The sequence below is a fragment of the Sturnira hondurensis genome, unplaced genomic scaffold (assembly GCF_014824575.4).
Source record: "Sturnira hondurensis isolate 20B ecotype Veracruz unplaced genomic scaffold, ASM1482457v3 Scaffold0022136, whole genome shotgun sequence".
NCBI classification, from domain to species: domain Eukaryota; kingdom Metazoa; phylum Chordata; class Mammalia; order Chiroptera; family Phyllostomidae; genus Sturnira; species Sturnira hondurensis.
The window spans coordinates 3,344,718-3,362,372 of record NW_028094767.1 but is presented as its reverse complement, the minus strand read 5'-3'; the positions used below and the strand labels follow the sequence as shown (position 1 = coordinate 3,362,372).

The 17,655-nt window shown below is 40.2% G+C and overlaps 1 protein-coding gene across 18 annotated transcripts in view; it reads left to right on the top strand.

Moving 5' to 3' along the window:
- RIMS1 (regulating synaptic membrane exocytosis 1) overlaps positions 1–16,134 on the top strand; it is a 230,686-nt gene extending 214,552 nt beyond the window's left edge. For all 18 annotated transcript variants that reach the window (XM_037034298.1, XM_037034289.1, XM_037034296.1 and 15 more), the window contains 5 exons: positions 6,462–6,600; positions 8,512–8,624; positions 11,452–11,553; positions 12,146–12,285; positions 13,860–16,134. In XM_037034298.1, the coding sequence (XP_036890193.1) occupies positions 6,462–6,600; positions 8,512–8,624; positions 11,452–11,553; positions 12,146–12,285; positions 13,860–14,078 (713 nt within the window). In that variant the 3' untranslated portion in view covers positions 14,079–16,134. The remainder of the gene's footprint in view (positions 1–6,461; positions 6,601–8,511; positions 8,625–11,451; positions 11,554–12,145; positions 12,286–13,859) is intronic.
- The last annotated feature ends 1,521 nt before the right edge of the window (positions 16,135–17,655 follow it).

The window sequence follows — 17,655 nt, the reverse complement described above, 5'->3', positions numbered from 1 at the left end:
AAGACTCCTTCAAAAATGTAGATCGGATCAGGACCCCCCTGCGGCTTCCCATCGCACTCAGTGCAAAATCCAGGCTGCTTAACAGCAGGTCGGTGCCGCCCGGTCCTTCAGCCTCTTCCCCTCCACCTTCCTGCCCACCTGATGTTGCCTTTTCATAGCTTCCTCAGAAAGGCCAATGAAGGACAGCCATTCCTCGGGGTCTTGCACTTGCTGCTTCTGCCTGGAACATCCATCTTTTTAGATTTTTGCATGGCTGGCTCCTTTTTTACATTCTCAGAAGTGACCTTCCTTGCCCAGGTGATCAAAAGTAACTCACTCACTGAGATAGTCTCTTCAGCTTTTTTAAAATCATGATTTCAAGTATCTAAAAGGATCATGTTAACTTACTTGCTCTAGTTGTTTATTGTATGTGCTATCCTGTCTTATTACTGCCGTGGCTGCAACACCTAGAATGATGCCCGGTAGATTATAGGCACTTGGTGCTTAGTGAGTATTTACAGAGTGAATTAGTAAGTTGGCAGGGTGTGCCTAAATGTAACACACATCTCTGAATATGAAAAGAGTACATGTTCATATGTAAATATGACACCGTGGGATATTCTGTGAGAGAGTTTACCCACAGATATTATGGATTTTACTAAATTGTATGTTTGTAAACAGAATATTAAAATATACTAATTTTCTAATCATTTTGTTACTTGTATAATACTTGGGACAGCATTTTAAGTCCAAGATTTCATTTCAAAATTTGATAGTAGGGTTCATGTTTTTAGCAGGTTAATGATTCTTTTGTGGATACAGAAAAGTATTAAATAATGGTAGTACTATTAAGTATAATAGCATTTTCTAATAGTTAATGGTTTAGTGTAATAATATTAAAAATAATACATGTATGTAGCATATTTATTCTATATTACAGTATATGCAGAGAGACAGTTACAGTGATTATATACATTTTTACTTGTATAGAATATATGTGATTTTTAACAGAGGTTTCACTTGAATTTATAAGCCCATGTGAGAACTCATACATGAAACTATCTGTGCAGCTAAACCATTGTCATATCTGTAAAACAAGTAAGATAAGATTTTACGTTTTCCTAAACTGCGATACGGCGTAGTGACCACAAGACCCAGATTCAGAAACTCAGGTTTTGGATCAGCTGCTGCTCCTGACTGAGCTGAGGCGGGGCGAGCCATCGCATTCCCCAGGATGGGGCCCCACCTGGGCAGGGGCTTCCTTCTGTTGTGTTCATTGCCGTGTCTACAGCGTGTGGAAAAGGCAGGCCCAGTGTGAGTGCTGAAAAATACGTGGTGCGTGGATTATACTTCACCAGTTTAGTTTCCACATCCCCCAAACACTGTTCCTTCCAACCTGTTCATTCTAGGTTATATTAGAGCCCTCATGAATTTAAGCGAGATAGATTCATAGCTGGAACTACTTACTCAGCTTTTACCTGGGACTCCATAAGGTTGTTTTGTTCTTCACAGCTCATTGCATTGAATATTATTAACATGAATAAGGTAAGAGGTAAATTGGTCCATGTTTACCGCCTTCGGAAGAACTAAAACAAAAACTTTAAAATTGAAAATGTACAATTCAGATTCACAAAATTAAGTAACTACAAACTGACAGTGGCCAGAGGGGAGGGGGAATGAGGGAGGAAAGAAGGGGAAGGGCCTTGTTAAAGAACCTGTGTGAATGACCCACGGACATGGACAACAGGGTGGGGACTGACGGGGGGGTGAGGGGGAGTGGGTGTGGCAGGGGAGAGCAACGGGGAAAATTGTCACAACTGATCTAGTGTGACAATATAACAACAGTTTTTCTTTTTTAAAAAAGATTTTCTTTATTTATCTTTAGAGGGGAAAGGAAGGAGAGAAGGAGAGAAGTATCAATGTATGGTTGCCTCTCGTGAGTCCCCTGCTGGGAACTGGCCTGCAACCCAGGCCATGTGCCCTGACTGGGAATCCAACTGTGATCGTGTGGTTCGCAGGCCTGCGCTCAAACCACTGAGCTACTCCAGCCAGGGCATAACAGTTTTTCTTTATGTCTAGGAGGAAGTTCAATAACCAACCTCTCAAATGATTTTTTAAAAATATGTAGCATTTATATTTTAAAAACTATTAAGGTTTAAAACTGCTCTAAAATTTTGGGATCACCATGTAGATATACCCTTCTTTAAGAAAACTTGATATTACGATTAAAAAAAAGCAAATTAATGGATTCTTCACTTTAAAATTTTCTCTTTCCATAAATTGAGCAAATATGTGACGGATGACAGCCATGTGAAACCTGCATTGGGAAATGCAGAGAAAGCGGGCCTTCACAGCCACCGTCCCCTGACCCCAGGACCCCCAGGTGTGCACACAGCCCAGAGACCTCGGGGCCAAGTCGGCACCCACACTGAGCAGACTGCAGGTGCCACCTGGAGCCCTGTGTGCTGCCGACAAGGCACAAGCCCTCCCCACGGTTACAGCCTCCCCACTGCACTCACCGGGACTCACTCTGCAATGTATGGGGCATCCCACAGGACATCCCTGTGGGTTCGTGCTTCCTCCGTCCCAGTGTTTAACGAGATACTGACTCCTTCTCAAGAACCTATCGCTGTTCTTACCCCATCACTCTGGAGCCCCCTTATCCCATCTATTTTTTCCATTGCATTTACTACCGGTCATACTATTTATTTGTTCATTGTATTTCTTGTGCACACACACACACTAGAACGTAAGCTCCAGGATAGCAAGAAATGTGTCGTTTATCAGTGTATCTGGGGCACCGACCACAGTGTGTGACACACACTAGGGTCTTAGTAAGTACCGGCTGGCTGCCTGGCTGGGGGACAAAGTGAATGAACGCATACTCTAACCTGAATCTCTTCACTGCCGATCCTCTTAACCGTTTCTCCTCCAGTTACCTCCATCGCCTCATCGTTTAGATTTAAAATTTGCTCACGTTTTTTTCTAGCCATGATCCTCAAGGAATGTGTTGTTCCACGCTGGCTTCATTGTCACAATTCTTCTTGGCTCACATCGGTAACAAACCCTTGGGACTTGCCCCTACCCCTCAGGTGGGATCTAGCCAGTATGTGTGTGTGAATGACATACTGCTCTGACACGGTGACTTCACAAAGTGCCCACACCTGAGACAGACACCCAGTAGATAAATATATATGAGGTCTGCCCAGAAGGTATCCAGCCATGTAATATGAAAAAATAAAGGCATTTATTGAAGAACACACAAGAAACATTGTACATAGGACAATGACACCTCAGTCCCCTTCAAAATAGGCACCTTGGACCTCACATAGTTCTCCCAGTTGCCATCAGCTGCTCGGTTGTATTTTCCTGGATCTCACCAACAGTCTGAAATCTCTTCCCTTTCAGAGGTGATTTTAGTTTTTGGAGAAGCCAGAAGTCACAGGATGCCAAATCTGGGCTATAGGGGGCTGAGTCACTATATTTCACCAAAAAATCTTGTATAAAATGTGATGCATGAGCAGGTGTGTTGTCACGATGAAGCTGCCAATCACCAGTTGCCCGTAGCTGCGGCCTTCTGAATCATCTGAGTAATTTCTGTGGAGGAATGTTCAAACTTAACACAAAATGTGATGCAGATTTGTTCCTCAATTCGATGTCATTTTGAATGCGACAACCACACAGTACACATGCTCACTCAACAGCATCTACCAGCCCCACTGACTAGTACTAACAATGGCTGGACTTTTTCTGGACAGACCTTGTATGTACCAAAAATTAATAACACTCAAAATGGCCATAAATGAAGCCCCTACCTTTATGAAGTGTGTACATTCTACATTTACAAGTCAAATGGGCAGGACAAAGACCTGAAAGAGACAATGTAGAAAATTCCTGTTCCTTCCATTGGTAATGGGTACATCCGTGTGACTGTTGGTAGGAGGACAAACTGCTACAATGTCTCTAAGGAACAACTTAGAAAAAGATACTAAGATTCAACAGATCCCCTACCCTTTCACTAGCATTTCAACTTCCAGAAATTTATAAAAACTCTTCTTTAACAGCTGAAAACATCTGAAATGCTCATCAGTAATGAGATGGCTTAATTATGGTATCGTATACCCATACAATGGACCAGTGCAATCATTAAAAAATGGGCATGTTTTTATGATAATTATATTAAATGGAATGGAGAAAATTTGCACATTAGTTTGTGGTGTGGTCCTATTACTGAGTTTACACCACTGTTCTATATATTGGGGATAATAGTAAGCAATATTCCTGTGTCCCTGTTCTCCTAGAAATAAGTTCTAACTGGAGAAACAGACAACGAGCAAACAGAGGTTTTATGTCAGCGGGAGCAGTGCTATGCAAAAATATAAAGCCTGGTGAGAGGATAAAGACTGATAAGGGTTTGCTATGCAGAAATATAAAGCCTGGTGAGAGGATAAAGACTGATGAGGGTTGGAAAAGCTTCTCTGTGGAGGTGGCATCGGAACAGAGACCTGAATTAAATGAGGGAGCAAGGTGAGAGAATCAGGAGGGACAGCCACTGGGGACACAGGGCCTGAAGCACATGCTTGGAGTGTACAAGAGAATTCAAGGGTCACTGTGACTGGACAGCAGTGGGCACGTGGGGTGAGGGCCAGAGGGTGAGATCTGAGAGGTAGCCTGGGGGTCTCATGGCATTCCACAGGCCGCTGTAACAATTTTGGGTTTCCTTTTCAACTCTGATGATAAACCATCACAAGTATTTGAGCAAAGAAGTATCCCATTCAGATGTGTTTTTAAGGAATCACCAGGGCTCTTCTGTGGAGGGTATTCAGCATGGGGTCACTATCGCATAACCAGTGTAGACCCTCTGCCAAGCAACTTACAAAAGGGTTGTAATGAACTAAAAGCAGAAGAAAACAGTCTTTCATGTGGTTTATTTAACTGCTTTAGGCACCTGCTTCATAGGGATTTTTATGAAAATTGAAAAGTGTGTGTGTAATTATATACTGTATATGTAGTGTATGTATAAGAGGAGGGACCCAAAAACCAATTCATTTATAAAAAATTGTGTATTATTACATGTTTAAATTTTAGTCACTTCAAAATACTCTCCATTTGATGCAATGCAACTATTAAGACAGTTTTTCCACTGCTCAAAACAGTTTTTGAACTTGTTGATTTTTATCTTTCAAGTGTTTCTGCCATTTTTTGTTTCACCTCTTGCACATTGGCAAAACGTTTCCTTCTGAGGACGTTTTTTATCCAGGCAAACAAAAAAAGTCACTTGGAGTGAGATAGGGCGAATCAGGAGGGTGGGGGATGGGGATCCTGTCATTTTGAGTCAAAAACTACTGAACAATCAGTGCGGCGTGGGTAGGTGCACTCACAAATCACCCGTCAGGAAATGAGCAAATGAGTTGAGTCTTCCAAAAAAAATTCACTGAAGCTGAACTCGGCCTTTCACAGTAATGCCAGCTGGTACGCCGATGCAGGTGGGTTCCTGGAACACTCCCCTGGGTAGGGAACCCTGTACTACAAGGGTCACCTCCAGAAGATGATTCTGGGCTTTGGGGGGTCCCCTTTCATATAGTTATGTATATAGAGCAGTTTTCATATATTATTAATGAACATTAAGTAATACTTTATGAAAAATTGAAATAAAACCACAAATGCTGATAGAATATATATATGAAAAAGACATATATTAGATAGTACCTTCACTACACAGGTATTAAGTCTAGTCGTTTTTCTAACCTTTTGATATTCTCCTAATCAAATAAATGTTTTAGAATTGCATTTAGTGCTATGAATAGAATGCTGGTTAATGGGGCACATTTCAGTGGGGCTGAGGGAAGTTGCTCTGAACTTAGAGTTTATCAAGAAAATGATCAGCCAGTATAATTCACAGTGCATGTAGAGTCAAGACCATGGAATGAGTTTGAAACTTTGTACTTAAGATAATACCTATTCTAGGTAACATACAGGCCATTAAATGGGATTATGTATGTTAAAGTGCGGTGAAAATCGTTAAGTACTGAAGTTTCTCTCCACGAGGCTTGCAGTACCAAGGCTGTTATTTTTCATGCCTCTTCTCCTTTAAAGGAGAGAGCGCACGCATGAGGCCTGCTCCCACACACTTGCTGCCCTCCCGGTTAGGTTGTCCAGCATTATCCTTCCACATAGCAGTTCAGTGCCAGATCAGTCTTTCCCTGAAGGTCCAAACCTCAGCAGCAGGAATGCAGTGAGTTCCTTTTGGCCCATGGGGAGTCAGGCAGCCTCTGGAACGGAGCAATGGTCTACCATGGTTGCCACACTCCCTGGCCAAAGCACACTTGGGCAAATGGTTTTATTAATCAGATTATTCTTTCAGACATTATTTTCCTGAGTTAACTTTTAACTATGTGCATAATTAACTATTGTATTTGCAGAGTCAATATTCAGGAAACTCTCTCAACAGAACTTGAGTTTCTTTCCCTCTCTCCTGCTAGAGTCCGGCCACAAGAAGTTAAAAAGCACCATACAGAGAAGCACAGAAACAGGAATGGCGGCCGAAATGAGGAAGATGGTGAGACAGCCAAGCCGCGAGTCCACGGACGGCAGCATCAACAGTTACAGCTCCGAGGGCAAGTAAGTGATGTGATGCGTCAGTATGGCCTTGGAGCCACGGGGCTGTGTTTGTAGGTGAAATAGCAGGTCCACCAAAGGGTAGTGTGCAGCTTCTTTATTCAACGAGCCAGCCACAGACACACCTCCACACCTGCTGCTCACTCAGGACGGTCACAGGGATGATGAAATGTTGGTTAACATGAATAAGCTGACCTCTGCCATCCGGAAGCACTCAGAGTGGTCCACCAATAGATGTATGTATCACATTTAATGGATGCTTTCGTATGGGTGATGCATTGTCTCGCCCCATTGCCAAAGTCTGAATTAAAATTTAGAAGTGAGGGGCTAATTTTTCCTATTCCTACTTTTCTCCAAACTATTTTGGGCCCGAAGTTGGAAGTCTAATACTCTCATCATGGCAATTTCCATTTTCTTATTTACAAAACATTACTAACTCATTTTCACCTCATGATAAAAGATCAGAATGTACCTTCTTCATTAATATTTTTGATTAAAGAGTTTTAGTTGATTCTTAAGTTAGTTAATTTAAAAATGTAACTCATTTTGTTTTGCTTATATGGTTTATTTTTTACCATTTTGTATAGATTTCCACACAAACCTGGATTTTCCTATGCTTGAGAATTTTTCTGATAAAACTGAATGTTAACTGAGGTGATAAATCTTACAAACCTAGTAATTATTGTTCTGCAGTGGGTTACTTGGGGAGATTGACCATGTACAAATTCTTTATAAGTTTTCATTTATTGCCATTTAAATATCTCATTTACCAATCATATTAGTGATTTATTTTATTGTACTTTACTGGAATTTTTCTATTTTGTTTAGAAAATGAAATAAAATTATGCCAAGTTAATATTTATGATATGCATTCCCCATCTACAATGAGTAAATTCATTTATTTGATTAAGTGATTTGGGATGCACGCGCCCAGCCAGATATAGCTAATAATAAAAATCAGTAAAAGTGAAAGTTATGGAGCTAAACTTGCTGAAAAATACCAATATTTGATGAAGTTTATAAAAACAATGTGCAACTGCAAGACTGGAGACATTGTTTTCTGATATAAAAATTAACAAGTCAAATAATATATACCTCCACCATGGGTAAGCCCCTTAACCTCGCAAAGATCATAGCCTTCGGAAGGGGTAATAATACATGCCCTAATTCCCTTGGTTGTGAGGACATGATAAGTGTGGAAGCATGTTGGAGACAATGAATCCCTGTGGACATCTGCTTGTTAGAAAAGCATTCCCTGAAGTTCACTGCCGTACAAGCCTGGTCCTTGTTACCCGGGACACTCCAATAGGCAAGAGGAGCATGACCACTACTGAGGTGAAGCTTCTAGCCCAGCAAACTCAGGCAGTCATGATGGAGTAAGAAGTACACGTATTTTAATCAGTTCATCTCCATTTGAACTAAATAAAAATCTCAGATAATATAAAAATGTAAATAAAATGAATAAATTGAAACATTTTTATTAGTGAATAAGAGTATGTACTGTGCTATAATATTTAACATATTAGGCATTTTTAAGTTTATCGTTGTCAATGTTTATGAGCAATTATCTATGTAAATTTCATGACATAAAAATTCACATCTTATATTTTATGTCAGTGATGTATTATGTAGGGATTTTTATTTGTAAGTATCTAGAAAATGTAATATATTAAAAACTGTAGCTACGCTCTCCTGAATAGAACATCAGCTTTTAATTGGAGAGTTGAGGACTTTTCTCCACCAACGCTGAACCTCACTCATACACACCCTGGGTTCAGAGGCAGTGCAGTCAGTCAGTGAACCGATTGTCTGAATGGTATTTGTGATTCATGGTCAGAATCAGTGGTCAAGTGGAAACTGATGAAAAGAATTCCAGGAGCTCTGATGTTCTGATTTATGTCCTTTCGCTAATAGCTTAATATTTCCTGGAGTGCGACTGGGAGCCGACAGCCAGTTCAGTGATTTTCTCGATGGACTGGGACCCGCCCAGCTTGTCGGCCGCCAAACCCTGGCCACCCCTGCAATGGGTAAGAATCGTGTTTTCTGCAGCAAGACTGCTGTTTCCTGGTTGGCAAGGTCATTGCAAGTAGCACAATAGTAATGCAAGTGAAAAGTAACATTTCAGTTGGGGTGCCGTTAGTTTCAAATGACTTCTAATTCCTAATGTAGTGTTCTAACTTGAGACATTACACAAAAGGAATAAAGTTAATTCTTCTTCTTTGAATTATCAGAAACCCCCTGTAAGACAGAGAGCCCACAATGGACCCAAATGTAGAGTAAATGGTAGTATTTCACAGCGTGGAAAAAAGGAAGGATTATTCAATAAAGGAGGTTGGCGTAAATGTTTAATTATGTAAAGTAATGAAATTGCCCTTCTACTTCAAAACTGTAAATAATGATTTGATTAAATTGTAAAGAGAAATAAGGGGTGGAGAAAGATGCTGGAAAATACTGAAAAACACGTCAGGTGACATTTCTGTACTCTCGGTGCGGGAAGAATCTCCGAAAGATCAAACCAAAGCCAGATAAACTGAACATGTCTGCTAGTACAATGCACCCTAACTAAAGTGAAAAGAAAGATAACGAAGGGAGAAAATGAGATGTAGCATGGGCACTAGTGTTTCCCGAAGCACATGAGATTCCAGGCGACCGGGCCCATGGAGCCCTCGGGAAAGCCGCCTGAGAGTGGGTCAGTGCAGAGGCGCGGCATCGTGGAATTTACAGCACCAGAAGTTAGTAGAAAATCCTCCAGGTTTCCTCCGAGGATGATTCCACACGAAACTGCCAAGATCAAATGTTCATTGGACTCTTCAATAACACTGGAAGCTAGAAGACTTCTGAGCATTACCTTCAAAATTCTGAAGTAACAACTAATTCCCAGTATAGAGTACGATAGTCAGCCAAATTTTCAAGCAAGTTTAAGGCTAGAATAAATAAAAAACTCAGATAGGAAAGTCTCAAAACATCTCCCTCATACCCAGTATTGCTTGGAAAACTGTTGGAGGATATACTGCCACAAAATGAATAAAGTGAACTTTAAAAATTGTGAGCCAAAATGAGAAGATGAGATCCAGTAAATGAATGCATCATCCCATGAGAAACGATGGGCAGTGAAGGAAAACATGAAGACAGCAGCCACAGCAGGCTTTCAGAGCAATTTGCCCAAATTGGAGCAGGTCAGATCTCGTAAGATAAAATCTGTAGAATGCCCAATATGTTTGATTTCATGGAAGAGGTAAGCAACCAGGACAGAGTAAGGGGTTGAATTAGAGACATGTGCATAAAAATGTAAATAAACACTTTCTTAAAAGGCACTTTTAAGTGTAGGGAAAAAGACGAGCTGTTCAAGAAACTGGGAGTACTGATCACAGTATTGCAGTTCACTCAGCTCGAAATAATGTTAGCTGGTCATAATAATACAGATATTAACGCTGGGGGGAGGAGTGACTGACAGGATGCAGTGTGCGGTGGGGGTGATAGAGAAGAGTTAATAATAATATCTGGAGCAAAAAATAGGATATTATAAGAATAGTATTTAGAGACATGGGGGCAAATGTCAAAAAGTCAAAAATAAATCAGATAAAAATTTCAAAAGCAGTGACTGTTGGAAGCCAGGAAGTTGGCAAAGAGGATCGCAATTGTTTATATGAATAAAAAGTCCTGTAGAAAAGTTTGACTCATTAAACTATGGTACATGTGATTAAAACGGAAACGAAAAAGACCGAGAGACCTCCGAGAGCTGAGATCTGAAACAGAGCTACAGAACTAATCAACAACCCAGAACCACAAAGTTGGCCAACTGACCTGACAAATAAAGAGAATTCACAACTAAAAATTCGAGATGACTGAACTAACTGAAAATAACAGAGGCGTAATTACATTTAACATGCTCAGAGACAAAGCATCACATCCATCAGAAAAAGAACATCTTATTAAACATGGGTAGAGGACATGACAGGCAAGACATAAGAGAAGGAATACAAATCGAAAACACTTAGAAATATATTCAGCCTTCCTAATAATCAAGGAAATGCAAATTACAACTTTTTAACCCTCAGGTTGGCAAACATCGATGTGTTGCTAATAGCACTATTAGTGGGCCATAATATTTCTGGTGACAGTGAAAACTGGCGCAGCCTTCCTGAAGGGTGTTTGTGAATGTGCATGGGATTTTTGAATGCCTGTTCAATTAGAGCCAGTAATTAAAAATCTGGGAATTTATGCTCAAGAAATAATTGACCAAGTGTGCAAAAATGACTTATAAAGTTATTCACGATAGTGCTGTCTGTAATAGCAACAATGTAGATAATTGTATTTCCATCAACAGGGTTGTGGTTAAATAGGTAAGTAATTACATGCCTATTTAGTGGTCTGTACAATCAATAAATTGAGGATATGTGGTCATAATAGCTAGATAGATAGTTGAGAAGGAAGGGAGGGAGGATGGGAAAGAGAACAGTACTCATGACATTACTAGGATATTCACCAAAACACTAATGGTGGTTTCTCAAGATAGGAGAAATATAGATAAATTCATGGTTTTTATTAAGAAGTATTACATGCTAAATGACATAAGGATAAGAAATCTTCTTGGAGTGCAAGAATCACTTCAGTATTTCAGTACTGTTGTTGTTAAGCAATTTATAAAATAATATGGGACTCTTTTAAGATAGCTTAGTACCAGAAATATAAAGAGAAACATTGCAAAACCTGATGTGAAGGCAGGGAGAGAAGAGTGGGCGTGGAGGGCTCTAAATATTCATTTTGTCGGGACCCTAAAGATCATAGTTTGGAGCCTGTTACGGGCCTCTGTTTTTTAGAAGCTGAAACCCTTTGCTTCCCGTCCCCTTGCAGGTGATATACAAATTGGAATGGAGGATAAAAAGGGCCAGCTAGAAGTTGAAGTTATCAGAGCCCGAAGCCTCACGCAGAAGCCTGGTTCCAAATCAACACCTGGTAAGGAGAGAGGTCTGGACAAGAAAACCTCGCACAGGCAAAAAACTCAAAACATTGGCTGCACTGGGATTTTGTGTGCTCTGTCTTTTGTCATGTAACTGATTAAACAGGCAGCTTTTCTGTGTTTTCTGACTTTATAAAAATGGAACTTGGCACAATTATTCTGTCAGAAAGTATTAGGAATAATATGACATTTTCTTGCCATATTAAGAAATGTTTAGTTATGATTGTTTCTTAGTTTGTATCAATTTTTATACAGTTACAAATGCAAAAGAAAAAAATTTAGTTCTCATAATAAAAGGAAGCCATGAGCTTTAAGATATAAACCTGAATTGTTATTGCAGCTATACCCCAAGTAAGTCAAAGTCTTAAGATGACTTCGCCTATGTTTATTTGAAAGGAGGAAAATGGCAGTAATAGTAACATATGGGAGTTAAGGAGTATAATTTATGAAGCACTGGAAATTTCAAATGATTTAAATAGTCAGTGGAAAACTTTCAATAAGTATCTCTAAATCTCTAATAAGACATCCTCAGATAAAATCAATTTTACGTAAAGGACTAACGTCTTCTATGTCAATACTGCCTTTTAGCTCCATATGTCAAAGTGTATCTTTTGGAAAACGGGGCCTGTATAGCTAAGAAGAAGACCAGAATCGCACGGAAAACCCTTGATCCTTTGTATCAACAGTCCCTGGTTTTTGATGAAAGTCCACAGGGTAAAGTTCTTCAGGTCAGTAATAGTTCCGTAACGTTTTACATTGCAAATCCACATCGTCCACGTGAGCACTGAAGAGGTGGTCAAACAGAAAGAGAATGAAGTTCGGTAGGGAGAAATGTGGTATGACACCCTTGAGTGAAAAGAATAACAAATCATTGGTTTACAACACAATAATGTATTGCATTAAAAAATATATAGGGATTTATACATTTTTGACAGTGGGATGTTAAAATCCCCTACTGTAATTTAATGAGATTTAATGGAAAACAAAATTTTTACTTTGCTCCTTCCTTCTTTTCTCCCTTTTCTCTATCCTGTCCTCTTGTTTTGCCCTATTTTACATGCCTTGCTCCTTCTTGATAGATGATGATGATGATGATGATGATAGGTAGATATCAAGGCAAATGATGCTAATAATGGCTTATTGAGCATCATTATGTGCCAGACCTGGGATGCAAACAGGAAGAAAAGGAGGGAAAGCAGAAGTGCACAGGGACCAGCAAATATTCAGGACTGGATGAACGTTGGGTACATTGTTAGGTGCTTACGTGCATTACCTCTTTTAAAAATTGTAACCACCATGAGCAATAAATATCACCATCTCTATCGTAAAGATGGCGTCTCTGGACCACAGAGGTTAAATGATTAGGCAGAGTTACTCAGTAAACTGAAAAGGAAGATTCTCTACCCCCGCCCGTGTAAAGCAGGCGAACAAGCTCAGCTGAGGAGACCCGGGACATGGAGGCAGGAGTCAGGGTGATGGGTGCTTGTCTGGCCCAAAAAGGTACTGACGCAGAGTGTGAGTGAGCTCACTGACGTATTAGTCACTGATCAAATCAAAATTGGCAGGCAAGTTCTCCCAAAACATAGCTTACAATTATGTTCAAACTGCCCCTTTACTAAGAAGTCCATAATGTAAAAGAAATCTAATGAATATTCTCACTCTTTATACATATTCCATCATGCATGCACTCCACTGTACACCGAGTTGGATTATTTTGCCCTCCTAGCTTACACAAATTTTAATTTCTGTCCATCACCCTGCACATTGCTCACTAGAGAGTGGTTACTAAAGAAGGCGTTGGATTTATCGATAAATAAACTTCTCTATTAATTATTTTTAAATACTTTTATTTATTTATTTTTAGAGAGAGGAAGGAAGGGAGAAAGAGGGAAAGAAACATCAATATGTGGTTGCCTCATGCGCACCCCCCCCTGCAACCCAGGCATGTGCCCTGACTGGGAATCCATCTGGCAACCCTTTGGTTCACAGCTGGGCACTCAGTCCACTGAGCCTCACCTGCCAGGGCTTTATATTAATTCCTAAACATGGCTTATATATGTAATACCCATCATTGACCAGCAAAACATTATTTGCATTCCATCAAATCTAAAAATCATTGTGAAGTGTCTTTTTGAGCACCTTAATGTTAGAATCTTCTTTTCTAGTCCCCCTCCATAGTGTTAGTTATATTCACTTCCTCTCCTTCACTGACTGGCCCACTTTTACAGAATAGTTGCTTTCAACTCTTCTAATGTAAGGGAGAGAGAAGTTCAAGTTTTATTGCAATTCCCTGTCTCTACAGGTGATTGTCTGGGGAGACTATGGCAGAATGGACCATAAATGCTTTATGGGAGTGGCTCAAATCTTGTTGGAAGAACTTGACCTGTCCAGTATGGTAATCGGATGGTACAAATTGTTCCCGCCGTCGTCGCTGGTGGATCCCACACTCACTCCCCTAACCCGCCGGGCTTCCCAATCATCTCTGGAAAGTTCAACTGGGCCTCCCTGCATCCGATCATAGTGAACTCGTACCAGAGTCCTTCCGATAAAACTCTACCTTTCAAGATAATAATTTGAACCAGATATTTCATGATCAAAAGCATTGTTGGAGACAATCAACTTGTGTTTTGCCTGTAGTAGTTTTTCAGTAATGTGTCCCAGTAGTTGTTTCAATCCCAGCTTCGTACGACAGAACAAGGCAGTCTGTGAAATTGCAGGAGGAGCCATCGTGCTAGTGAGGGTCACTGATGCTTCTACCAAACAGAGAAAGAGGAAACTTCAAATTTGCGTGCACACACACACACACACACACACAGCAAACAGGACGAACTGGAAACTCTCACTCCGTGGAAGTTGTGTTTTACATGTTCCTGCACAGGCCACAAGCAGTGTTATTTCGCCATTGTTTAAGAAGTTTCATTCTTTTGTGTTTTGTCTCTCTGTGTGTCGTTTGTTGGTTTGGGATTTGTTTTGTTTTTGCTGTGTCTGTTATTTTCACTGGTTTCTGGCTGTGGCATGACAGGCCTCGTGATGCCGACAGAGACCCTTCCTTTCTTTTTCCAAAAGCACCAAAAAAAGGGCTGAAGCGGTCTCTGCAGCACCTGCCCAGAGTGCTTGACAACTAGACAAGGCGAGGCCCGGGAGGGCTTTCATTTTACTGTTCTTCAAAGTCTATGTGTCAAACCCCAAACACAAAAAGTTATTTTCCAAAACAATCACAGACTCCCTTTTTTAAAAGGAAGAGTGTATCTGTTTGCATTCTAAAACATTAATTTGTGTTTTCCATTGTTTTGCATGGGAGACTTTTAAGGAAGTCAGTCTGCAACTCATGCTGAGATCTAAAACCGACTGCATAGTTGTACTTTGGAAACACTCTTTGCAATGCCTTTTACTTCCTGATGTTAAAAAAAAGTATATGCTCATATGTGTGAACCACACTTTTGACTTCCCAAAATGGTGACTAGAAATGGATTTGAGCCTAAGACACTCAGCTACACCCAGGCTTCCCAGCCATGTCTCTGTAGACACAACCATCTGCCCTGGAAAGAGCATGGTATGAGCTGTTCAATATTCCACTGGAAATTCCAGTTGAAATATTCTGCACTAAACTAATGTTTTTATCAAATTTCAGTTTACATTTCTTTGAGATTGATGCAAGCACAAAGCTTGATTTTTTAATGCAAAGTACCTTACTTTTCTGGGGGGCGGGAATAACACAAAGTCAAATTTCAATTTGCATTTTCTTCACCTGAGTTTTTGTTGGCCTTGAATTTCCCTTGTGACATTCTGTGTCTGTGTTACCTACTGCACACTCTGCAGGTGCATCGATATGTTTGCCCTCCTTTTATGAATCGTCCACCTTTTGTGATTACACAGGTAGAGCAGCATGACTTGGAACTGTTCAAAGCTGCATGCACGTTTTGTAAAAAAATAATAAAAAATGAAAAAGAAAAGAAACAAAAGGTTATTTAATATGTATGTTAGTTCCACATAGGCTCGCTTGTATGTTGCATGTACTTGTACAGTTTGCTCGTTAATTACTATACTGAAATAACCAAGAAATCTAAGCCATCCATTTTTGTTATAGACATTTTGCAGGTTTTCGCCAGGCTCAATCTGCGAGCCTGGGGTGAAATGTCTATAGATGGACTTTATTTTTTACCCTCTGGAAAACGTGATGTAGTATGGACCAAATTCCTTCTAATACATATTTTGGTGTAGATTCCTACTGTGGGGCTGTAACACATGTAGACACTGTGTACACACTAGGTTTTAATCCATAGACATACTGCCTGCACCAAGTGAATTCTTTATCCTTATTTACACACACCAGAATTACCTGCCCAACACTGCACAGGGCACAGACTGACCACTCTTCACCGTGCTGAGCAGGAAGAACTGAAGCATTGGTGCACTTCTACTAGATTCCGTTCTGTCTTAGTGGCCAACGACCAACTAATTATAATTGGGTAGTATCTTTCTATTTTGACCACTTGTCTTAACACTTCCCTGTGCTTTTAAATGAACTTCCAACTCATGTATGTAAACATGTTTAATAAAATTTACTTTTCATGTCAGTCGGTAGCCGTCTGTGTTCTGTGTCTGGCCCGGACATCCACTGTGGGTTCTATGGTGCAACATCACGGGGAGGGGAGGCTGGGACTTGTCTGCCACGGGCATTGGATGACTTGTCACTGCACTATCTATGTCTTAATCTATGGCCCAAAGGGTACTTTGCATCACGTGCAAGTTTTCACTTTGTCAGCCTGTCTAAGTGAGCACATGATATACTTCTGAAAAGTGGCATTATTAAAAAACAATAAATCTCAGTAAGAATCAAACGGAAGGCTGTTTTTCTGCTGCTGTGTGAGTGTGCTAATTAAAGGGGCAACTCTGTTGCTCGGTTGCCAGGTCATTTCAAGTGACACGACATACCAAAATATTAATTGTCGCGTCTGTCGTCAAAGTGGCTGGGTCTTCTGCCCATCTTTTGCTTCTGAACCCCTGACCGATCTGTAAAACCTTACCTTAGAGTAGGTTGACTTAACCAATCAATACATTAAATTGTCTTCAACAGAACCTCAGAAAATATATTGTCAAATATAGTAGAGTCTCTAAAAGTGACATGTAAAGAGGAGTTATTAGCTTTTTTAATTTAATGTCATGGTATTTTCCTCTCCAATAGTATGTTCATAGATTTCATAATCAGTGTTTTCACAAATGGTTGGTAAGCACTCGTTTCATGTTGGTTGGTCATAAACTAAAACCGTTGAGATCTACTTCACACCTTCGAAGAGCCCTTATGTTTTTATAAGCCATGCTGGCTTTACCTTTGTAAAGAAAAATACAGCTAATTCAATATCAAATTTGAGACCATAAAACAGTTTAGAACATGTCACTACATCAATTGCTTAAAGTTTGTTAAACAGTTGCCTGAATTTTCCTCTGAGTCCGCCAGTTGTTTGGTCTACAAGACCTGAAAGTATCTATTAGACTGGGTCAGCAGGAAACGAAAATAGCTGGTGAGGCCAGTTTCCAACACTGTGTCGGAGCAGAGCCCACACAGGCAGGCGGTAGGACAGCACAGAATGGGGCAAGGGCGCTGGAACAGGAGGCACTGAATGCAGCTCGAGCGCGTTTTCCTGGACAGAAAAGCAGACATCTCTCTGCAGGTCAGATAAATCTGCATTATGATTTCAGGACCTACAGTGATGAGAAGTAACTGGCGGAAAAGCAATTTTGCTAAGTCTTCATGGTTTCTCACTGACCCTGACAACCTACTTTCTGGAAATCCCAGCCTGGGATGTGATCTGATTATACTTAACCAACATCATTAAGGGCTTTGTTGGGTACCAGATATTAAGTACTTGGGATATAAAAATGAAGAAAAAAAATCACCCTGTCTTAAAAGAGCACTCCGCCTATTAAGAGAGATCATTATATTTTTAAAATTGCAAAAACATATTTGATTAGGGCTAGCTACAGGATTATGTTCAATTCTCATAATAGTCTTATGCATTAAATACTCTGATGACCGCTACTTCGCATAAAGGATCTGCAGCTTGGCGAAGATGAGCAAGAGGCCAGTTAGTGATGGA